This window comes from Panthera uncia, chromosome B4 (genome assembly GCF_023721935.1).
Source record: "Panthera uncia isolate 11264 chromosome B4, Puncia_PCG_1.0, whole genome shotgun sequence".
Lineage (NCBI taxonomy): Eukaryota > Metazoa > Chordata > Mammalia > Carnivora > Felidae > Panthera > Panthera uncia.
The window spans coordinates 114,611,354-114,637,076 of NC_064809.1; the positions used below are offsets into that span (position 1 = coordinate 114,611,354).

Consider the following 25,723-nt stretch of genomic DNA (forward strand, 5'->3'; position numbering starts at 1 on the left):
GGCTCTGTGCAGACAATGCAGAGCCTGCTTGGGATTCTCTCTCTGCCCCTCCCCTGCTTTCTATCTCGCTCTCAAAATAAATACACTTAATAAAATAAAATGAAGACTAGATTGGAAGAGAGGCCAGAGGTGGACTGGTTTAGGTGGCCTTTGTTGAATGCCATTTGGTAAGGTGATAGGCCTTGAAAGCAGCAGAAATGGAAATGGGGGAAATAAATAAGAGAGTCACTTCAAAGAAGGATCCACAGGCCGTGCCCAGAGGTTGTAGCAAGTGGGAGGCATTTTGCATCTCAGTGACTAGGATGCTGGGTTGTAGACAGGGCTGTAAGTCCGGGGATCGTGTCTTGTCCTATCATTGTATCCTTGGCACCTGATACATACCATGTGCTCAGTATTTCTTGCGTGGATGGATCAGTGGTGGTATTGATAGACACGGGGAGTCCTGAGAAACACTAGGTTTGGAAAGAAGGTGAGGAAGGCCGGTTTGAACAGGCGGGGCATTCCAAGTTGACACGTCCAACAGGTGACAGATATGTGAGGGGATGCACCTGGAGTTACAGATCACTTCAGCTCATCAAGTATTTAGAAACTGGGTTCCACAGGAGGAATAAAGATGAGCAAGATGCCTTAAACATTACAGAAAGAGGCATAATAAGAATATGCAAATTAACATAATGAGGTAGAAAATGTTAAGGAAAAAGTGGTTATAGACTGTTATACAGATTCAGGAAAAAGAGGAAAGATTGAGGGAAAAGCAGTAAAGTCTCCTTTGAAGGGGTGGTGTTTTGATGGGCAGAGGGAAGCAGGGGTAGGGTGGAGGAGGAGGTCTGAGGGCACGGTCCAGGCAGAGGGCCTTGAACCAGGGCACTCAAATGGGGTATGTCTGGGCAATGCCAGCTCACCAGGTTTAGCTCAAATGTGCAGGCTTTTTAGGAGACCCTGTATTATGCAGAAGAAGAACTGCGTTGGGGTGGGGGAGATGAAAACGAGATCCCGATAGGAAGGTCTTTCCCCTTGAACATCAATACCCTTTGCCTTGGGTCCTCGGGCCTCTCCTTCCCTGCAGCTGATGGGATCAAGAACTCCCTGTCTGCCATCCCGAAGGGCCCATTTACTAAAATATCCTTTGGTGAAGGAAGAGGAAGCATGCATTTTGCCTGTGGCTTCTTTCTTTAGCCTCTAGCCCTCAGGCCCAGCCCATACCACCTTGCCTGACTCCAAGAGCTTGTGGAAAGAGGCTCTGAAAACTCACTGTACTGGAGATTAGCCAGGGTGAGCGTTAAGAGGACCGTCCCTTGAAAGAGCAACCCAAATAGTTTTTTCTTTATAGCCAGAAGATCTTCAGGGAGAATGGGGATGGGAGGGAGAAGAGTGAATGAAGTCATTTCAAAAATATTTATTTGCATATATTAATAGAAGATATTTCAGACATGTGAAATTGATGGCTGCTGTATTCTGAGTACATCCTGCATCCCTGAGAAACAAGTGTGCACGCATTTTAGACTAAAATACAAATTCTACACTTCATGTATTGCTCAAAAGATCACAAAGGAGTGGACGTATACTTATGGCCATGAATAAGAGAAAGCTAGCTAGCTGGGTTTTGTAGTCTAGGCTTATTGTCTCTTTCGAGCTTGGGGAGCTTCATTGGTAAGTAAGCTAGGAAGCCCTGAACACACTGTTAATGTGGCATATTGTGGTTGGAATTTGGTTCCAGTGCAACGTGCAAATATTAGTTCTCCGATCACTTGAGCTTGTGCACTTGAGCCTAATATGGCCGAGAGGAGCCTTGAAGGTACCGGCAGGTGCCTGGTTTCAGGACCTTGAGTACGGTTATATATACATTGAGAATTTCTCCCATGAACAGATGAAATTCATAGAATACGTCAGGTTCACTTTTTATGAACACTTCTTGAGCGTTTGCTGTGTGCCAGGCACATGTATAGAGTTTTATAGACCATCTTCTTTCATCTTCCTAGCAATCCTGTAATGTAGGCATTTTTTTCCTCCCCATTTTACAGATGAGGAGACCAAGGCAGAGAGAGATGACCTTAGTAGTAAGTAGTGGTTCTGAGGTTGGAACACTGGCAGAGCCCATGCTAAAAAAGTCTTAATCGTCAGACCAGATGGCCTGGTGCATTTGTGAAACAGCCTTGCATTAGAACTGGGAAGCACCTCCAGAACACGTATTTATCCTAATAACCTCACTGGTCATTCCACGTGTAGGCAATGCTGTGGAATCAAAGATTCAAATGACTTGGTATAAATTAGTTCACCTTTCAGTAGCTTCACAGTTTGAGAACCTTTGGAGGTTTGTCTCCTTTCCGCTGAACACAGCAGACCTTTCAACTTAGGTTTATGCCACATGTTCCCGATAATTAACAAAGCTGCTGAAGCCAATTCTAGGAAAAAATAACACTCTAGCATCCAACATGATGCAATGTGCACACTGGAGCCTTTGCTGTGGTTCTCATTACACAAAGCACCTTACTGACATCATAAAACCGCGGAGGGGCTCCTTCTAGTCACCAAAGGTGCAAAACCACCCTGGGCCAGGAGGTTGCCTCAGCTGAGAACAAAAGCCATGCAGACTTAGCAGCTGGGCGAGTTGTTTCTTCTGCCCTCTAGCTGGCTTGCAGGCCAGGACTCCTGCTGCCGTGTGTGTGCGAGCAGATGCAGTCCTTGGCACTCCCCTGGGAAACCCAGAGTTTTGGCTTTACACCCAGTCTAACAAGAAAGAATTTTTCCCCCTCCAAACCATTGCCAGGGAGATGAATTCTCATCAGCCCCACATCCGGAGTGGAATTTGGAAAACCTAGTTCAGAACTTTTGAAGAAGCTGCTACAGGGTATTTTAACAGCAAATCCTAAAATCTGAAAGGGCTGCTGCTTTCTGGGAAAGTGAAGCTCGAGAGGCCCTTTAAAAAGTGTGTGTGTGTGTGTGTGTGTGTGTGTGTGTAACCCAAGTAGTGGATGTCCATTGTAGGAAAATAAGAAAAAAGATAAAAATATAGCCCCTTCATGGAGTCCCATTTTGTACACTAAATCTTGTTTAATGGGGGAAGGGAGGCAAATTGAAGAGACCACCTGGACAAAAGTTGCTATAAACTTGTTTCACAACTAGAATGTTTAGGGGAGGTAACTTGTCCATACTTTTCTCCTTTATAAAATTGCTAATACAGTTAGCATTGAAGAAAATTCAACTGTGCACAGCCTTGCAGAAATAACATGGTTTCCAGATTTTCCTAAGATGGTGAGGCTTGTTTCTTGGTTCAAGGCTAGTGTACCTAGCCTCAGTGCTGATCACGGCTAGAGTCAGCTGATACCTTTATCAAAATCTGTGTGCTTTTTTCCCAGACACCAAATGGATTGCTTCTGACCCCGAGTCCACTGCTATCCAGCATACATTTCTGGAGCAGCCTTAGTCCAGTTGCTCCTCTGAGTCCTGCCCGGTTGCAAGGGCCAAACACGCTGTTCCAGGTGAGCATTTAGAAATGAACTTGTACACACTAAACTTCTAAGGGATGTGTTTCCCCAGTAAATCCTGCATAGGTTACAGAACACTACCCTCCATTTGGTTAAAATGTGAAGTTTCCAAAGGGAGATGATGGGCTATAAGAGCCAGCCTTCAAAGGCAGACATTTTCACTGAGGCAGAAATAGCGTATTTGTGTCAGATATCCACAAATGGAACAATTAATTCTCGAAGTATTTGGATATCTTTACTGCCTATAAGAACTGGAAATTTATTCAGGAAAAGGGACTTTAAAATGATTTTATAGTAGCTCATACTTTAAAAAATTAATCAACATATTGACATTACTTGAAATAAACTGAAAAACAAAAATAATGAAGAATTTCCATACTGTAATAGAAAAGTGATCTGTAGAATTCTGTGAATCGTCCTCAAGTTCTCCCTGTTCCATAAGAAAGGAACATCTAGGGCATTTGGTTAAAAACAATCGTAGCTGCTTTATCTTGCACAAGTCCTGTTACTAGGTAGGCACGTTTATTATTCATTCACACACTGCAATTATGCAGTGCATTGCCTGCTATCGTGTGGTAATCAGTATTTCCTCTTTGAAAGACTCAAAGACTGTTTCTCACAGACCAAGATGTTATTACTAAGGGAATAGAGTCCTAGGGATAGGAGCGAAGCGAAGCTGGGGGAAGTGAAAACACCCTCTCTCTAGCCTGTTGATCTCATCCACCCTAAATCCCATGCCTGCCCCCCCCCCCACCCCCTGCCACCGAGTGGCTCACCCAAGATAGTTGTAGTTCTTTTCTCCCCTTGCACCTAGCACTGACCACTCTGTATTTATGATTGCCTGTTCGCCTGGCAATCTCCACTAGACTGTGGGCCCTCAGGAGGCTGGAACTGCATCGTGTTTCTTGTTTACTGCAGCGTGCCCCCTGTGTCGGGCACATCGCTGGGCACACAAATGATGCTTAGTAATTATCGCTGACTAAATGAATGGATGTCTAAGAATTCACCAAGAAACTGGAGCACCTGATGGCTCAGTCTGTAGAGCATGTGGCTCTTGATCTCACAGTCGTGAGTTGGAGCCCCACGTTCAATGTAGAGATTATTTTAAAAAGAAAAGAATAAGAATTGTCTAAGAATGTTGTTAAAAAGATCAGGTCTCCATGCTTTTCTGAGTGGGTCATTTTGCTTGTCAAAGTTAATATTTACCTTCTCTGTGCCAGGGGCTATACATGCTGGGATTTAGGGTCTTGGAAGAAAGGTAGAGCTAAAGAGGTTTTGATTGCTATCTTGCTTCTCTGGTTTCCTAGGAAGGTTGAGGTAGGGACTGTATATCCCTAGAGTAATCAAGTTTCTCTTCAGGCCTGTCTTCGCATCACAAGAAATTGAGCTATGGTCATACACGGCCAACATGTTGATTCTTATCCATCTGAACTCAGGCAGGGAAACAAAAACTAGAAGCAGTGAGCAAAAAGCAGTGAGCAAGTGAAGTACTGGCAAAGTTTCAGATTAGTAATCTTTTGGTAGAGTTAAAAGACCTTACTTCCTGGTATTCAGGTTGGAGCAGCAGTCTTCTAGTATTCGAGTTCCTGATTAGCGCAGAAGTTGTTTGGAGCATGTGTACGGTGAGCTCTGTGGGCCTGGGGACTGAAGTCCTACTCCAGTCCTACATCTAACAAGGCCTCCGTAGGGTTCACTAGATGTTTGGGAATAACGAATGGAATCTCCCTTCCTTCCTTACTGGGAATTCTGCCACCTGACTGGTACAGGGCTTAGTGATCTCCTAAGGAATTCATGGAAAACTGTTAGTTGGGAGTTCTTTAGGATCCCTTGCCTTAGAATCTAAACCTTTTCCAGCCCATCACTCCTAACAGTGACAACTGCCCATGTCCGTAGTGTTTCTACACACTGTCAAGATAATAGGAACTCTGGGTGTTGGATATATATATCCTCTTCTCTTCGGTCATGGAGAAACCAGTAGCTCTCAAAGTTAGTGTGCAACAGAATCAGCTTAAATGGGGTGTTAAAAACTTGTTGGGCCCCAACCCAAGAGTTTCTGATTCAGAACATCTCGGTTGGGGCCTGAAAATAACATCTTTCCGAGATCGCAGTGATGCTGCTGCTCTAGGAATCCACTTTGAGAACCACTGCAGACCAGTGGTTCCTAACTTACAATTAGAATTCTGCAGAAGAAACTGCTGCATTTAAAGACCACCTGCTTCAAAATTTTCATTTCACAAAATGTACCTCTCCTCTCACCAGAGCCATTCAAAACAAAACTACAACCCAAACTACAAACACAAGGTCAGGATGAGGAATATAATCATTTTTAGATGGCTGGCAGGGCCTTGTGCCCTCTGTCATTAGGGTCCATAAAACTAAGGAAAAACAACTTTGTGCCCTTTAAAATATTATCACTCTTCCTATGATAAGAGCAGTTGTGACAGAAGTTGGAACCAGAAGTTTTTAAAACAGTAAGTAAAACGTAAGAATATTCGAAATTCAGATTATCAACAGTGCTCCTTTCAAACTAATAATTTTCTTTAAAAATAACAAACTTTTCACATATACTGTAAATGTGTTGGAGGAATAACAGAAATACACTTGGGCTACAGTAAGCTTTAAATGATGCTGGCAAGTTTCCCGTTGTGATAATTAGAAAAGTCAGTCAGAATCCTTAGGGTAACAGTTGACAGAGTGGAAGAGTTTTTGCACAGAAGGTCCACTGGTATAATTATTGTGGCAAGTTATAGCAGATACTGGAGAATTTAAAGGAAGGGGAGAGAAGATACTAGTTTTTCTGGAAGAGGTATATTTAAAAATAAAGTGATTCTGGTCTGAACAGTTTGGTATTTGGAACTTTTATCTATAGGATGTCTGCTCCACTTTCGAAACAGACTGATCAAATTTGGAATAGGTACAGTTAATATCTCAAAACAAGGCAGGGCTAATTAAGGTTTTCAATTAAGAAGGTTTTCTGTAATTTTTAATTCAACAGATCTAACCCAGAAGAGATTTGCAGTGCTGTGTTATCAGGGATTGTAGAGGATATACAATATGGGAATAATAGACATATAAACAAAACGTTGTAGGAACCCAACAGGGACTAATTTTCTAGCTGGGGACTAGATGGAGGCTCCAGGAAACAAGTGACGCCTGAGCTGGGAAGAAAGGACAGGATTTTGGGTGAGAGAAAAGCACCTTCTAGATAATTTGCATGATTTGACTATGCAAGTACACAGTCTGTTCAGGAAGGGACTGGGTGACTGGAAAAGCAGCTGTGGGCCTTGAATAGTATGCTCAGAGTTTTCCACCTTAATCTCTTAAGCAACCATGGGAGGCTTTCTTAGCTGGAGATAGTGTAATAAAGATCTCTATTTTAAATATTTCTTATAGTTTATTTTGAGAGAACGAGCATGAGTGGGGGAGGGGCAGAGAGCGAGGAAGAGAGCAAGAATCCCAAGCAGGCTCCATGCTGTCAGCATGGAACCCGATGTGGGGCTCGAACTCATGAACCAAGAGATCATGACCCGAACCGAAGTCAGACACTTAACTGACTGAGCCACCTAGGTGCCCCTATATAATCTCTATTTTAGAAACATATTGCTGACAGCATGTGGAGAAAGGATTGAAGGGAGGGAAGGAAGAGATGAGAAAAATTTGTATTACTTCAAACACTGATGGGAAAATCATTTTTTAGATTATAGTGGAAATGGGAATATATTTAGAAGACATTCCAGGGGTAAAGTTGGGTTTCAGGAGTAAGAAGTAGTGAAATTTAGGAAGAGACAAAGATTACTTTTGTATAAGAAGCTCACATTTTTTGAGGGCTACTATATGTTAGACATTGTTTAGAGTGCTTTTCGTGGCTTCTCATTTAATACAGTTGACCCTTGAACAATGTGGGGTTTAGGGGTGCTCACCCCCCCCTTGCAGTTGAAAATCCATGTATAACTTCTGACTGTTCAAAAACATTAGCCTAATGTTGACCAGAAACCTTTCTGGTAACAGCTGACACCATGTATTACATGCTGTATGTATTCTTATAAAAAGTAAGCTAGGGAAAAGAAAATTGTAAGGAAAAGACGTTTACAGTATTATGCTGTTTGTTGAAAAAATTTGCAAACCTGTGTTGTTCAAGAGTCAGCTGTACTCCCAGTAGTTCTTTTCGAAAACCTAAGGAAACGAAGGCCCAGAGATGTTGCTCAGTTTACCCAAGACCGCATGTTAATAAGTAGCAAAACCTGGATTCAAGTTTAGGGTCATGCTCCTATCACCACTCTGACTGACTTGAGCGAGCACAGAATTGCAGGCTATTGGGGAAGACGCACTGATGGGGACATCTAACTGATGGCAGGAAATGACTGTTGAGTCCAGTATGGGAGAAAGGCAGGCAGAGGGTAAAGTTGGGGGAATGCTGCAACTTAAGAGAGTGGACGTGGGGAGTCAATAAAGATGAAACATGCCAGAAAAGCCAGGCAAGAGGAACTACAACTGAGGAGGGCAGAAATCAATAATATCTAGATTTAAACAGGAAGATTAACAAAACCAAAAGCTTGACCAGTAAAATGGTCACAAACCAAAATGAGATAAGACTGCAAATAAGCTAAAGGAATGAAAATTCAAAACCCGCTCTTCTTCCAGGGTCTACGCTAAAATCAAGTCAATGAGAATAGTAGTTAGGAGCATGGATCTTTTAAAAGAGTATAAGCTATATGTTTAATAGGTGTGATAACTCAGTTGAAATGGGTAAAATTCTACAAACAACTAAAATTCCAAAGTGTCAGAAAAGAAACAAATCCTTGAATATGTTAAATGACCATTAAGGAAATTGAAATAGTATTTAAAGAGCACCCCCACATGCTCTGTGGGGATAACCAAACTTACCTTACAGGATCCTAGATATCAACTGAAGTGACAACCACTGATAAACTGCAAGGCACCAGACATAAATTATTGAAATAGTTTGAAAATTGGACAAATCTATAAGTATTTATTGTACAGTACTTCTACCTTGTGCTAGGTTTTGCAGTTTGATATTCAGTATTGAAATTTAGTATTAACTTATCTAGACGAAATAGCAATTAAACTAGAAGATAGCCGGGAGATCATTTTGACACCTATCATTCTGGACAATGAAAATCTAGTTATGCATAGTAATGTATTAAAGGGAGGCCTTTAATTATTCTTGTTCAGTTGGGAGTATAGTTGTGGTTATTTCTTTCAGACCTGAAAGTTGTTATCAAAGCCAGCTACCTTTATCCCATTTATCATCTTAGTTGCCAACAATACAAAAATTAACTTTTTAAGTATTGTTACCGTGAAGTAGGATATTATTTGTCATTGTAATTAAAAAGAATACTTCCTCAGCCCCAAAATATATTCTTGCTTTCTAAGCCTTTTAAGGTAAAGTACTTATTTTTAATAGTTACTGAGAAGCATCTTTATAGTACTCTGGACAAACCATGGCCATTTTCAAAATACTATTAGAAGTTTTACATGAGAACCAGGTTGAGTGTGTTGTCTTGCAAATCAGCATTCTGAGTAGCTTGGAACCTTTTAAAAGTATTAGAACACGCTTTAGCAACATATATACATTTTTTTTTTTTTCTAGTGGCCTAGGTATTTAATAATTAGGGAGATTTTCTGGGCCCTATTCTTTGCTCTGTGTAACCGTGATCTCATTCTGTAAAATAATTTGCAACCGACCTGTCTCCCAGGGGTGATCCACCGTGGTCTGTCTAGGAATGTAAAGAACTCAGGTTCTTCCCAATGGGTCTGCAATAATTATTTTAAAACTCTTTTGTTCCCTACAGTTTCCAACACTGCTTAATGGCCACATGCCAGTGCCAATCCCCAGTCTGGATAGAGCTGCTTCTCCAGTACTGCTTTCTTCGAACTCTCAGAAATCCTGATGACATCTGGCCACAATTAAAGACTTATTAACTGATGAGACAAATTTGTCCCCCGGGCTAGTTTACCTGTGTCATGAGAAGGACATTGTGAAACCCTCTGTTAATTTGGTTTGCACTTTTCATAACATGGATGGTCTAGATTTATGTTAGCATTTTTAAAACTTTTTTTTTTATATTCAAGTATATATGAAGATCTGTTTGGCATTAAGTGAATTTTAATGTTTTTGTTTTATATCTTCTTAGCTCTTAAGTGTTGAACACTGTTGACAGTGAAGAACTTTTCTTAATGGTTTTCAGTATAACTAATAAGGATGTGAAGCTTTTTTTCTCTTTAATTCCGCATATGCTGAACTATGCTTATAGACACTATAACCAGCTGTGCCTTCCTTTGCATTTAGTTTTATGTAAATGATTTATATATTTTTTAGTATTAAGAGAAAATGTTTGAAAGACAAAAATTAGTATCAAACAGCTCTCTAGTAGAATTTCATTATTTTCCACAAGTAGGCAACATGAAAGCATATTCATATTTTTCCTTTTCGCTTTCAATTGTATAAGAATTGCCTTAGAACCTCTTTTGAACTGAAATTCAGTAAATGTCCAAGTTAATGTTTTTATAAAATAAACTAAGCCATATTTAGAAAATAAACATTCATAAAAGAAAATGTTCTAAAGTGCATTTTTTAAAAAATGAACTTTGAAAGGCTAGCCACCTAGCTGTTTACAATCTTTTAGACTCCTCCCAAGCATAAACCGGAGATGGAAATCTACATCAAGTTCACTCTACCCATGGCCTTGAAATATCTATGTAAGCATGTTCTTATTTCAAAAAATCAGCTGTGGTTCTCCCAGTTTCCCTAGAGAATCACACCCCTGATATATTTCCTGTACCATTATGAGTTAGGGTAAACCCCTACAACCATAATTAACATTTAAAACACCTATGCTTTGGAAGAGGCTCACAGACAACAATTTTAGAACACCAAGTATCTCCATGTGTATAGGCATAGCCTTGCCTGTGAAACTGAGAGGTAGAATACATTGCTTTATCTATTACTAAGGTTATGGGGAGAATGAAGGAAACGATACAAGAAATATAAAACTCTTCAGGAACCTCATCATTATGGAACTGAATTAGTAACAATTTGGAGCACTCAGCAGTTAACTCTCTTGTGTAGCACAGTTTAGAGCAGTAATAACAGAAACATCAGGCACCACTCTAAGGCACTGTTCTGTACACGAGGTAGGAAAATTCTAATGTGGAGAGAACTGGAAAGTGTCCGGCACTTTCGATTCAAGATCAGATCATCCTGAACTATAAGTAACCAATTTGAAATATGGCTAAATAACTGACTCCAAAGTAGGTGTTAAGTGGCAAGGATTATGAAAAAGCATAAAAAATAAAGCTTGTAAAAACACATTTCTGCAATTTTCTAAAAATCTTGAGATTTTTCAATTGGAATTAAGCATCTCTGTACATCTCCAATATACAACTCTGGATATAAATTCCAAAATCCACAGACACTACTGTCACTCCCTCATAGGCTGAGGAAAATTCTGTACTAAAATAAAAGAGCTGGTCTGGGGAACTGAGATGTACCCAACATGAAATGCTACAGGTAGAGGGGGCCTTTGAGAATGCTTCTCACCACTGTCTCCACATAAGGCAATTACACAAACAACTGGGAGCTGCCTGAGGCCACACAGCTCATTTAAGATAGAACAGTGACTGGTGCTCAGTCCAGTTATGCTTTTCCACTCCTGGCTGTAACTAACTACTGGCCCCAAGCTCTATGTTAGAACATTAAAAACAATTCATCGGATAAGTGAAGAACATACCCCCAAATGGAAGATTCTTACAGAGAAAGTTAATCAATGTACAAAAACTTCAACCAAAAATATTTTTAAGTGTATATGCTGATTGGAAATATTCAAATGACTATAAACCCAATTCCTATATTTCCTTCCTTGAAATACTATGGACTCTAGCTGTTTATTAGAAACGGAAAAACACCATAATTTTTATGGATCAGAAAACTATGACACAAATAGAGAATTGGAGGTATTGAAATGTAACTCTTATAGCTCTGCCTCATTCTGTGTGTGTGTGTGTGTGTGTGTGTGTGTGTGTTTTAACAGTTATTTTAGAGAATAGATTTCAAAGAACATATTAAATAACTTTTTCCTTTTTATTGTCTGCTTGATCAGTGTTAAACTACTACTATAGCTAAGGTTTTATAGAACTATAACCTAAACGTTGGTTTCTTTGTACACACCTTTTCTATGAGTGCATATCTTCATTCACTTTCATATATGTATCAATTTTACTATTGTTTTTGTTCAATAAATACTTTGTGATAAAAGGTGCAAGGAGGCAAGTGGGTTGGTTTACTTCCATTTACTTGGAACGATCCAAATTTTGCTTTTCTATATGGGTAAGAGCTGAAAAATAAGTCCTGGCCTCTAGCCTCAAATATGATACATCAAAACATGCTATTGTATATATAATCTGCTTCAAAGAGATATTTAATGAAACAATTATTGAGGTTGAATTGGTGAGGGTTGGGGAGGAGAAAGGGTTTGAAAAGTGGTCCCCTCATCTTTTAAATCTTAAGGTTTACCAATCATTCTACATTGAAAGATAGGGTAGGTGATGAGGAAGGGAAAAAAAACAAATGATCATTTCTTTTAGCTGCAACTAATATCATACTCAATGGTAACTGAAAGTGTTTTCCCCTAACATAAAGAACAAGGATACTCTCTGTTGCCAATTCTACTTCAACACAGTACCGAAAGTCCTAACCAAAGTTAATTAGGCAAGAAAAATAAATCCAAATTATACAGGATCTCTATTCATAGAAGACATCGTGTTACATGTAGAAAACCTTAAAGAACCCACAAAAAAAAGTTAATAACGTCAGCAAAATTATAGGACACAAAATCAACAAAACAAAAATCATTTGTATTTCTACACACTAGCAAATGAAAAATTCAGAAAAGAAAATAATTCTGTCTATAATAACATCAAAAAGAATAGAATACTTAGGAATAAAATTCATCAAGGAGGCACAAGACTTATATACTGAAAAACTACAAAACATTGCTAAAAGAAATTAAAGACATCCTGCATTTATGGAAAGATTTAATATTAAGATCACAGAACTCCCAAATTAATCTACAGAGTCAATCAATGCAATTCCTATCACAATCCCAATGGCGTATTTCCTCAGAAATAGAAAAATCCCATCCTAAAATTTATATGGAATTTCAAGGGACCCTGAATAGCCAAAACAACCTTGAAAAAAAAAGAACAAAGTTGGGGGACTCACTTCTTGATTTCAAAATTTACAAAGCTACAATCAATCAAAACACTGGTACTGGCCAAAAGAGATACAGACCAGTAAAACAGAATAAACTCTCACATTTATGGCCAACTGACTTAACAAGGGTGCCAAGACCATTTAATGGGAAAAGGATGGTCTTTTTAACAAACAGTGCAGGGAAAACTAGACATTCACATGCAAAAGAATGAAGTTAGATCCAAACTTCACACTACATACAAAAATGAACTCAAAGCCCTAAATGTAAGCATTAAAACTATAAGAATATTAAAACAGAGGAAAATATTCATGATCTTAAATTTGGCAGTAGTGTCTTACATATATCACCAAGAGCAGAAAAAAAAAAAAAAAATACACTGAACTTCTTTAAAATGAGAAGTCCTGGGATTCCTGGGTAGCTCTGTCAGTTTGGCATCTGACTCTTGATTTCAGCTCAGGTCATGATCTCATGCTTTGTGGGTTCAAGCCCTGCATTGAGCTCTGCACTGACGAGAAGCCTGCTTGGGACTCTCTCTGCCCCTCCCCCACGTGCTTGTGCAAGTACATTCTCTTTCAAAAATGAACTCTAAAAAAAATAAAAAGTCTTGTGTATCAAAAGGATGCTTTCAAGAAAGTAAAAAACCCACAGAAGAAAATAACTGCTAATCATATCTCTAATGAGTCTAATATCTAGAATATATAAAGAACTACACAGCTTTATGACCCAACTCACCACCATCAACAACACAATTTCAAAATGGGTAATAGACTTGAATAGAGTTTTCTCCAAAACAAATATACAAATGGCCAATAAGGACATGAAGAGACGCGCAACATCCTTACTCGTTCGGGAAATGCAAATCAAAAAAGCACAATAAGATACCAAGTCATACGTACTATAATGAATATAATAATTTGTTTAAAAAAGGAACAGAAGTGTTGGTAAAAATGAGCAATTAGAACTCTTATATATTACTATTAGGAATGTAAAATGGTACAGTCATCATGGAAAATTGTTTGATGGTTCCTCAAAAAGGTAAATACAGATTATGCAGGACCCAACAATTCCCACTCCTAGGTATTTAAGCTCAAAGAAATGAAAACAAGGACCCAAACATATGCTTGTACACCCATACTCAGGACAGCATTATTCAGAAAAGCCCAAAAAATGGGGTAAAGTCAGTGTGAAATCAACAGATGAATGTTTAAACAAAATGCTGCATATTCACAGAATATTATTCAGATATGAAGAGAAATAACATTCTGATACATGGTACAACATGGATAAAACTTGAAAACATCATCTTAAGTGAATGAAATACGGCACAAAAGGGTGAATGTGGTATAACTCAATGTATATGAAATATCTACAAAGGCAAATTCAGACACAAAAAGTACAGGCCTACCATGGGTGGAAAGGCATGTAACTCTTGATCTCAGGGTTGTGTGAGCCCCATGTTGAGTGCAGAGATTACTTAATAAATAAAAAAGAAAAGTACAGGCATACCTTGGAGATACTGCAAGTTCAGTTCCAGTCTGTTGTAATAAAGCAAATACCATAATAAAGTACATCAAGTGAATTTTTTGGTTTCCCAGTGCATATAAAAATTATGTATAGGGGCGCCTGGGTGGCTCAGTTAAGCCTCCGACTCTTGATTTTGGCTCAGGTCATGATCCCATGGTTCATGAATTTGAGCCCCGCATTGGGCTCTGCATCACCAGTGCAGATTCTCTCTCTCTCTCTCCCCCCTTCTCTCTCTGCCCCCTCCCCTGCTTGTGCGCTATCTCACTCTCTCAAAATAAACTTAAAAAAAAAATTATGTTTATGCTATACTGTAGTCCATTAAGTTGTACAATAGCATTATGTCTAAAAAAAGTGTGCATAGACTTTTGTTAAAAAATACTTTATTGCTAAAAAACTGCTAACCAGCATCTGAGTGAACTTTCAGTGTGTCATAGTCATTTCACCAGTGGAGGGTCCTGCCCGAATGTTGATGGCTCCTGATTGATCAGGGTGGTGGTTGCTAAAGGCAGGGGGGAGACTGTGGTGACTTTTTTTTTTTTTTTAATTTTTATTTATTTTTGAGAGAGAGACAGACAGACCGTGAGTAGGGGAGGGGCAGAGAGAGAGGGAGACACAGAATCTGAAGCAGGCTCCAGGCTCCGAGCTGTCAGCACAGAGCCCGATGCAGGGCTTGAACTCACAGACTGTGAGATCATGACCTGAGCTGAAGTCGGACACTTAACCGACTGTGCCATCCAGGTGCCCCCCTCCCTGCCCTTTTTTTAGACTGTGGCGATTTCTTAAAATAAGACAACAACAGAGTCTACTGAAACGATGGGGTCTCTTCTTTTCATGTCGTTTGATAGAATTTTACCCACAGAACTTCTGTCAAAGCTGGAGTCATCTTAAACCCTGATACTGTTTTATCAACTAAGTTTATGTGATATTCTAAATCTTTCGGTGTCATTTCAACAATCCTCACAGCATCTTCACTAGGAGTATATTCCATCTCAAGAAATCGCTTCCTTTGTTCATCCACAAGAAGTAACTTCCCATCATTAAAATTTTATCATGAAACTGCAGCAATTCAGTCACATCTTCAGGCTCCATTTCTAGTTCTAGTTGTCTTGCTATTTCCACATTTGCAGCTGCCTCCTCCACTGAAGTTTTGGAATCAGCTTCTGCCAAACTCCTGTTGATATTTTGACCCCTCCCATGAATCACACACATGTTCTTAATGACACCTAGAATGGTGAATCTTTTCCAGAAGGTTTTCCATTTATTTTGGCCAAATCCATCAGAGTCACTATCTATGGCAGCTATAGACTTACAAAATGTATTTTTAAGGAGTAAGACCTGAAAGCCCAAATTACTCCTTGATCCATGGGCTGCAGAACTGATGTTAAGAGGCAAGAAAACAAGATTTACCTTGGTTGTATATCTCCATCAGAGCCCTTGGGTGACCAGGTGCATTTTCAATGAACAAGAATATCTTGAAAAATTTTTTTCTAAACAGGCTTAAAATATTCAGATCATGCTGTAAACAGATATGATGTCATCCAGGCTCTGTTGTTCCACTGACAGAACATAGGGAGAACAGATTTAGCCTAATTCTTAAGGGCCCTATGGTTTTCCGTATGGTCAATGAGCACGGCTTCAACTTAAAGTCATCAGCCGCATTAGTCTCTAATAAGAGAGTCAACCTATCTTTTGAAGCTTTGAAGCCAAGCACTACTACTTGTCCTTTTTAGCCAGGAGAGTCCTAGATGGCATCTTCTTCCAAGAGAAGGCTGCTGTGCCTACATTGAAAATCTGTTTAACACAGCCACCCCCATTAATTACCTTGCTAGTTCTTCTGGATAACTTGCTGCCGCTTCTACATCGGCACCTGCTGCTTCATCTTGCACTTTTACGTTATGGAGACAGCTTCTTTTCTTAAACCTCATGAACCAACCTCCCTTAGCTTCAAATTGTTCTTCTGCAGCTTCTTCACCTTTTTCAGCCTTCACAGAATTGAAGAGAGTTAGGACTTTGTTCTGGATTAAGCTTTGGTTTGAGGGAATGCCGTGGCTGATTTGATCTTCTACCCAGACCAATAAAACTTTCTCCACATCAGCAATAAGGCTGTTTCACTTTCTTATCATTTATGCGTTCACTGGAGTAGCTCTATTAATGTCCTTCAAGAGCTGTTCCTTTGCATTCACAACTTGGCTACCTGGACCAAGAGGCCTAGCTTTCAGCCTATGCTGGCTTTTGACATGCCTTCCTGATTAAGCTTAAATCATTTCAAAGCTTTTGATTTAAACTCAGAAATGTGACTTTTCTTTCACTTGAACACTTAGAGGCCACTGTAGGGTAATTAATTGTCCTAATTTCTGTACTGTTGTGTCTCAGGGAATAGGGAAGCCTGAGGAGAGGGAGAGAGATGGGGGAACAGCCTGTTGGTGGAGCAGTCGGAACACACAACATTTATCATTTATTAAGTTCACTGTCTTACATGGGTGTGATTTGTGACACCCCAAAACAATTACGATGGTAATATCAAGGATCACTAATCGCAAATCACCATAATAAATATAATAATAAAACTTGAAATATTACAAGAATTACCAAATGTAGCACAGAGACATGGAGTGAGCAAGTGCAGTTGGAAAAATGGCGCCCACAGACTTGCTCAATGCAGGGTTTCGACAAACCTTCAGTTCATTAAAAAAAACACAGTATCTGCAAAGCGCAATAAAGTGCAGTGCAGTAAAATGAGTTATGCCTACACATTAAAGGTTACGGGGGGCTGTGGGGAGGGGGAAATGGGGTGGTTGTTCTTAATGGGTATAGAATTTCTATTTGGAGAGATGAAAAATTATGGAAAAAGACAGTGTAAATGCTGTACAATACTCTAATCAATGCCACCAAATTGTATACTTACAATGGGTAAAAAAAAATGGCAAGATAAAAAAAAAATAGTAAAAACAGAAGCAAAAAAAACCAGCCTCAACCTCATGAATTGTCCCGGGCCCAAACGACAAATTATTATAACATGTTAACAAGTAGTCTTTCAAATATAATAAAGCACCAGATAGAATGGAACGACTTCTACACACCTAGAGTGACATATTCAATGTGTGTTAATAGCATCATTTGGAAGGAAAACAAAAACGCATCCTCTCTTACCTTTAAAACCATGTCAGTTTAAGATGAATCATAAGTGTTCAAGGTTCAAAATCTCTACATTTCAATTCTCTTCATTGCAAAGTTTTCAGGATCTGAATGGTGGTGCTCAAGTATCAAAAAAAAATACCAAATTCCTTAATAAAATGAAGAAACATCCCTAGGACTTCCTAGGAAGAAGAATTTTATATAACTACTGGATATATTTTTTCATGTTTTATCTGCAAGAATATCAAACTTATGGATAAATATATAAAATTTGCAAAACATTTTTGTAACCTATAAAATGAAAAATGTGACAACTTTATAATTGAAGGGTGCTATCCTATAAAATTATGGTAGAGATTACTAAATGAACGGCCAGCACAAATATAAATTAAATATCATTACTGACACAGTGAGACTTCATTCTCTTAAAAATGAAACCCATAAAGGAAAATGATCCCATTCTGCACAGCCTTCTTCCCCCAGAAAGAACGGTGACTCAACAAAACCACATTTTAACAACATGAAGATCTTGTTATTATAAATTTCAAAACAAAATGGAGGAATTTCCACATAATATTTATAACCTTCAAAGTACAATATTAATACATGTCTGTCAGTTAGAAATAACAGCAGTTTGTTAGGCTACAGGGTTTAACATAAAACCAATTTACAAATGTGAAAAGCAGTAGTGGTCCAATATTCACCATTACACATGAATCTGTTTCTTCCAGAAAATTTTTTTTAAAAATTAAAATTTCTGTCTCATGAAATATTAAAATAACACCCAAACATGCCACAATCACTATTCACAAATAAAGTTAAAATGAAATATACAAAAATTCACTTAATACTGTTAAATAACAATAAACTACAAGATTTCCTGAACAGAAATGGTAGGACCCCTGAATGTTTTACAGTGAATATCAGGAAAAAAATTAAGTTATGATTATTTTCATGATATATAAGCCAAAAATTTACATGACCATTTCAAAATATACCAATTAAGATTTGTAGTTTGTAAGATGCACTAAACAAATAGTCCTTAAAAGTTAACACAAATGCTTAAAACACTTACCAACACCAAGGCGTGTTTATGATGTTCAAAGAGATGCATAATTGAAACTGTAATATTTACTATCTCTGATAAACACATTAATACCTACAATGCTTTAAAACAATCCTCAGTTCTCCTTTCTGTCATTTGTATTTATCATGGCTCATTTCAAAGACATATTACAGCTTTTAGCTGATTCCAAGTGAATGTTATTAAAACACACGCATATAGACAGCCCCCAAATGAAATAAATGGCTCCCCCCAAAAGTTATCATCCTTTCTAATAAAAGAACTGTATTTAAAATGAAAACAAGACCTCACATATTTCACTGGACTTGTATGGTTTAGTTTTAACTAAATTAAAGCACAATGTAAAATAGGTAAGTGTATTAGTATACACATATCCAATAATATGCAGTAAATATTTCTAAAATGAGGCAAGGTAAAAATAAATAATTTTGGTGCTTTAAATTACTGGTATCTAATGTGAGATCCCCATGTCAGGTATTCACTTGCTTGAATCAACCTCTGCATCACATGCTTTCCTAAACATGATGTACTCATCAATTTTTTAGCTACTCTATTTGCTGATGTTCAATGAAAGATTATACAGCATGAACTTAGAGTGTTCAAGATGGCTCACTTATTTTACTGTTAAGCAAAGCTAAACTTACATTCCAGGAAACACTGCAGTTTAATTTTAAAAACAAACAAGAAATGCAGCAGTAAAACAATTCGTGGGGAGAAACAGATGCATTCACATCTAATAAAGCCACTGCAACTTCTTCAGGCATTTAACTGTTGTGTTAAATAAACAGACAGTAGTTATTTAGCAGCAATGATTCCGCAATAAATAATGCACTGTGTTTCTCAGTCCTGCACAAAAATTGCAGCTACAGTTACATCAATAGCTGTAACCTACTGGCTCTAATGGCAGAGAAGACCTTAAAACCAACTGTACAAAAAAATTGTCACACTGTGACAACAAATATAAAAACAATCTGTAGGTCTGAAATAAAAAGACTCCACTGTGAAGAGGACAGTGTAGACAAACGGAGATTCCAAGTCCACCAAAAGAAATAATTGCCTTCAGATCTGAGTCCTTGATTGATAAGAAAGGCTGGGGGCTGGGCTTGAAACCATGTTATCAGACTTAAAAGAGCATGCTCTGTCTTCTGTTCTTCCCATGTCCTAAAATATAAAGTCATTTTATGAGGCAGTTCAAGGTTCAGTTTTATCCCACATATAGTATTTGGTGACTCTAGGAAGCTAATGTTCCCACCAGCAAAAACTAATCTTCCACGTAAGAGTGATCAGCACTGTCTGAAATGACCCTTTTGTTGATGGGGTCAGTCTACAGCTTCTATGCTTCGAAGTGATGAACCTGATGACTAGGGAAGCATAAGATGTGTCTTCTGCCTCAGGTACCAGGAATGGCGTGTGCAGTGATCAAGCCAGGCCACTTGTAAAAGGTCTTTGTGCCATCTGCAGCTTTCAGGATCCCTGACTTGACTGAGTCAGATTTCTCTCTGAAGAATTACTGAGCTGCCCACATCATACAGAAAAGTGAGTACGTGCAATGCTAAACATACAGTTGTGGAATGCACTGTACATTGGTTTTTACATCAATAATTTTACTGATCAATTTATAAACCAAAAACTTAGTTCCACGCAAAATTTCATGATCGACACGTGAAATGGTTTATGACAAACACACCTGTCTCTGGATAAGAAGAATTTCGAAAACCCGGGTCCTTTTGCAACTGAATCTCTTTCAAACTGAATATTGATACACCTAAAATGCACAGACAAAAACTATCAGGTAAAGGTCTGACATTATTAAAACAAATATAATCCAACTATCGACAGAATTGTTTAAAAATGTATACTGATTCAACATGAAACATTTATGCTACATTCACAAGGTTACAGCCTTGCTGAACTATTTTTCCCCTTTGTCCCAATGTTTTGAGTAGAAAACCAACAAAATAATCTCCCCTCAGAACTTTTCCCCCACAATTCTGCTTTGAGTCACACTTCCACTGTATGTTTCTCTTCGAGTATGTACATACAGAGAATATACACTGTCTATTTCTAGGACCTACTGGGGTTGAGGAGACCTAATCAAAAGGCACTACTTGGTTTTTATTCTCTCTGCCTTTATCTGTCTTCTTATGATGGCATGAAGGTATCAGGGCCTCAGACTATCTTCAGATTTTCAGAGAAAAATAAGAAATAGGTTTGTATAACCATAATTGCCTACCTCAAATTGCCAACCATAATTGCCTGATATTAACAATGAAATGTAAATATCATCTTAAAAACACTTGTAATTCTCTTTTCATTTCCAATCTTTCTTTTTCCAATCTCTTTCTCATTTCCAATCTCTGCCAGAGAGGTAGTCTTTCATTAAAAAATATCCAGTAAGCTCTAAGTTAAAAGTCTTAAGGATTCTTGATTCCAAACAGCAAATCTCAGTTCCTAAATATTCTAATTCTCCATTCACCTTACTCAGTTTTAAAGCAAAATGTTGAGGTAATTTTTAAAAAGGATCTTATAAGTAAGATGAAGCAGTCACCTCAGGCATGAGAAATCAGCTCTTTTAGTGACTAACAATATGCTCACCACTGTCACGAGGATAGTAAAGTTAGAGTGACCACAGCAAAGAAAAATCATCTTTATATCTTGAAATGAAATCTACTTTCACAAGGAAACAATCGTATGTTTTGGTTGTGCTCCATTACTCTTTGCCTGAAATCCATTTTTAGAAACTCTGAATCAAAGAAATCTAGATTGGGCCTAATGACAATGTCTATCATCAGATGGCATTTTCCAATTTAAGTCCAGTAAGATTAATAACCCATGTCTAAGTACTACTGATTTCTTACAAAGCAGTGGCAATGTGCTCAGTGTTAAAAGAAATAAATTAAAACATAGGCAAAGAAGACATACACTTCCCTTCAAGGAATTCTGATGTACTTACAAAAATAGTTAAAATTTTAGGCTTAAAAACCAACAATCTCTTCCCAAACCCCTAATTTACCACCCAGTCTCCTACCCTGGACAAATGAAAATGGGAGATGGGGACTTTAGAATTTCTCTTACTTTCAGGTAAAGTATGTATTCTTGGTCCCAGACTTCGAAAGTACACATGCTTCATGGCCTCTTCTGCTGAAACCCTTTTCTTAGATTCATACTGTGAAAAAGCAAAGAACTGCTTCATTAACTTTTTCTCTAAACATCATGAGGGGAGGTAGATTAGCATGTAGAGCTAATAAGATGATTTAATACAATGACTGTTTTTTAAGAACCAACTTGGATTACATCAGATATACTCTAATGTGAGTACTACTGCGATTATGTAGTAATGACTTTATCTAGTTCCAAATTTCCAAGATGAAGTTAAATCTTCACTTTTATAAAAACTTAGACTTCCCGTATTTTCTTAAGTGATGAAAAATTAAAATACCCGACCTTTGGTGTTACTTTTCCTCATGAACACCAAAGTATCATTGGAAATATGCCCAATACTTTTATGACAGATATTATTAAATTACCTACTGGATACCCATTTCCCTTTGTTCCTTGATGAGATAACCTAAATTTGTCTAAGGTGTCCATGCTTCCAAGTCCAACAGATCAACGTGAACCATGACTATTCTAAGTTTAGGCTAATTATGATAATCTTGCTCCCCAATTCCCACCCTCTCTTACAATTAATGTTCTGGCCAACGAGACTTATGAAGAAGCCTTGCAGGGGTTTCTGGAAAAGCCTTTGCTTTCCAGATACAAGAGGACTATTATGGCTGACACCCTTATCCTCTCTCTTCTTCCTGCTTTGAATAGAAGATATGAATGGTATTTGTAGGTGCAGCAGCCTGTAAGGCAGTAAGTATAAGGAAAAGAAAGAGAACATAAATTACAGACAACATGCCCTTGACATAGTTTTGATGCCAGAAGGTGACAACCTCAGACCATTCTAGGGCACAAGAGACCCAGACACATAAGGTGAAACCATTATTTATTATTATTATTATTATTATTATATCTAAGCATATGATTTAAGCATGCCAGATACTACCATAAATAATCTTATTTAATGGTCATGACAGATATTTAAGGGAGGTATTCCTGATCCCATTCTACAGATGCAGAAACTGAGGCTTAACAATTACAAAGATGTAACTTACCTGAAGAAATTTTGTTATCAGCTCGATTCCTTCAGAGTCTAACCTAAAACAACAAAAAAGTGGCAATTTATTCTTTTATCTTAGCTGACAGTAACTTTTCAAATAAAACTATTTTCCAAGTGTTTTAATCTGCAAACATTAAGTGCTCTACAATAACCACTCTTTTTGCTTTCAAAAGACTCAAAAGTGCTACACTTAAGACTTATCTTGCCACTTGTTGAAGAAGAAAATATAAAAAACTAGGTTCCAATTCAAATTTTCCATAATGAAGAACAAATCAGATTACTAAAGTTTTTTTTAAAAAGCACTATTCTGTCTCAAAGTAATCTCTATTATCAGGAAAGCTTAAGTAAAGTGTATCATTTTCATAGTGTTCTACGAAAGGCAAGCTACAACAGCATCATTTTCTTATTATATAGGTGAAAAAAGAAACAAGTGACCCCAAAATGTGTCACTGTGGTTCACAATAAACACAGATGACTCATTCGACATATTTTTACACAACAGTCTACTAAGAACTAGGTACTAGAAGCTACGAAGTTCAATTTATTTTTTTGAGACAGAGTGCGAGGGAGAAAACACCTGTGAATCAGGGAGAGACGGAGAGAGAATCCCAAGCAGGCACCATTCTGTCAGCGTAGAGCCCAATGTGGGACTTGAACTCAAGAATCGTGAGATGGTGACCTGAGCTGAAATCCAGAGTTGGGACGCTGAACCAACTAAGCCACCCAGGCACCCCTATAAAGTTCAACTGCCTTAATAACATCATAAAACTTAATTAAAAATTAGAGCTACACATGTAGAATTTAAGAAACAAAACAGGTGAACATAGGTGAAGAGAAAAAAAACTAAGGGAGGCAAACCCTAAGAGACTCTTAACTATAGAGAACAAACTGAGGGTTGCTGGTGGGGAGGTAGTTGGGGAATGGACCATTAAGGAGGGAACCTGTTGTGATGAGCACTGGGTGTTGTATGTACATGATTAATCACTAAATTCTATGCTTGAAACCAGTATTACCCTATATTTTTACTGGAATTTAAATAAAAACTTAAATAAATCAATAAATGAAAAATAAAAAAAAAATTAGAGCTACAAAACCAATGAAGCCGTCGATAAAGACAGATAATTATAGTGATGATATTCATATAATGAGCAGGAGAGGGTTTGGGGACTATCTTAATGGGATAATCTCTTGATCAGAAACCATAGGTTCTATTCTGCACTGCCTTTCACTGGCAATATATTTTTCCCAAGTGCTCTTAGTGGGTTCCATGGATGCTATGGCCTAGACATTCTCCAGACTCTTCTAATCCTTTGTAGTTTGCCATTCTGACAGATATCCAGAGCTCCTTGGGCACAAACTAGGGGTTAAGGTCATGGAGAACCTGCTTTAAAGAAGAGCTTCAACTTTCTGCACTGGACATTACAATAGAAGCAACGTATAAGTGACAAAAATAGGATTTATGCTACTCAGAAGGAAGAGACACACACAAAAAGCCCCGCACATATTATTCTTCCTAAGAAAGTCTACTTAGAATGTTATTAGTTGCTATAGTAACAATAAGAACATCAATTCACATAAGTACTTTAAAAATATTTTTGGTATCTGAATTTGTTTTTCTACTCTCTCTAGCTTGAGAACAAATGGAATTAGAGCAAGTATGTTATACTGTCAGCAATGAGAATGGCTTTGATTAAAATAGACATTGACCTTATTTGGTACCTGGGTGTACTCTTTGATTTTTCTAAGGAAAGATGAAAAAATATAGTCAAAGGGGTTATTCTCTGCTACATACTGAAAATTTAATAATTCTATAAATAAAAATTTCTGACTGACATTTTAATGGGGGTTTTAAATGGATCTGGGGATAGATCTGAGAAGAAATTTTAATGAAATGGCCAACATTTAGGATATGAGGGGTCAGAAAGAGTTTACATTCCTCAAATACAAATTAGGTCATTAACATTGGCCAAATACTGACAGGTCATCTTGTGTCCGAGTCAAGATTTTACTTATAACACTTCCTTAGATTTTTGTAAGTAAATATAGAATAATCCCATACAAAGCAAAACAGAAGTTTCATCATGGTCTTCATGGTATTGAAAAAGACATTAACCAATGTCTTCTTTCTGAGAAATGAAATAACCTACATAAACTCTAGAATTCTAATACAGTTGCTTTAATATTCATTTTATTTATAGCTCAATTCTGTGATTTACATATCTTGATCTCTGAATTATAAAATTAATCTGACACAAGGGAGGAAGAAATTCAATTAAATTAGATTCTAAAATATTTAAGAACTGTATGTATTATATGTATTTTTTCCTAAACCCATCTGTGGCTAATGCTTCAAGAGAATGGGAAGAATCATGTGGGTTTTCCACCCTTTAACATAAAGAAAAAGAGGAGTGCCTAGGTGGCTCAGTCGGTCTGGATTCTGTGTCTCCCTCTCTCTTTGCCCCTCCCCTACTCAACACCCGGCCTCCCTCTCTCTCTCTCTCTCTCTCTCTCTCTCTCAAATAAACACTAAAAACAAAAGAAAAAAGAAAAAGAAAAAATACCTGGGTGCATGGTTAATGAGAGGCTGTGGTTTGTATTTTGGAAAGTTGTAGTTCTTGAACTCATCATTTGAAGAAACACCCGGCCAAGTTTCCTGAGATGGTGTTCCTGAATTTAAAAAAAACCAGTATTTATAAATATATAAAAATGTATATATACGCAAATATATATAAATAAGGACAAATGAGAAAGTGTCTTAAAGAACACTGTATATTTAGTAGATGATTTGACTATTTCATCTGAAAGCAAAATGACAGAAACAGTAAACACATATGGACCTTTTTTTGGACTATGCAATGATGCCATAAAAATGATGCCACCTAAATGACATCTAACCTACAAATATTTCCTAATAATACGCCAAAGGTCAATTTTCAGTAATATTTTTCTCTGTTCTTCCACAAAATTTTTATTGCAAAGGCAGAACTCAGTAAATGAAAAGAAGTTACCTAGAAGCCTCTATCTTTATAATTATGCTAATTATAATTCTTTTTTTATTTTAATCAGTAGTGGTTTTCTTAAGCTTTTAAGTAACCTC

At 37.7% G+C, this 25,723-nt stretch overlaps 2 protein-coding genes across 5 annotated transcripts in view; one reads left to right on the forward strand and one right to left on the reverse strand.

Moving 5' to 3' along the window:
* Positions 1-12,690, forward strand: part of ELK3 (ETS transcription factor ELK3) — a 68,985-nt gene extending 56,295 nt beyond the window's left edge. For 2 of the 4 annotated variants that reach the window (XM_049626113.1, XM_049626112.1), the window contains one exon: positions 9,299-12,690. In XM_049626113.1, coding sequence (XP_049482070.1) covers positions 9,299-9,428 — 130 coding nt within the window. In that variant the 3' untranslated portion in view covers positions 9,429-12,690. Of the gene's footprint in view, positions 1-3,356; positions 3,480-9,298 lie in introns of those variants that run through there. The other 2 variants (XM_049626111.1, XM_049626115.1) reach the window with 2 other exon arrangements.
* CDK17 (cyclin dependent kinase 17) overlaps positions 9,923-25,723 on the reverse strand; it is a 116,161-nt gene continuing 100,360 nt past the window's right edge. Inside the window, exons 13-17 of the mRNA XM_049626110.1 lie at positions 25,188-25,293; positions 22,622-22,664; positions 21,537-21,627; positions 20,149-20,226; positions 9,923-19,622 (exon numbers count right to left, since the gene is read on the reverse strand). Of these exons, the coding sequence (XP_049482067.1) occupies positions 19,585-19,622; positions 20,149-20,226; positions 21,537-21,627; positions 22,622-22,664; positions 25,188-25,293 (356 nt within the window). The 3' untranslated portion in view covers positions 9,923-19,584. The remainder of the gene's footprint in view (positions 19,623-20,148; positions 20,227-21,536; positions 21,628-22,621; positions 22,665-25,187; positions 25,294-25,723) is intronic.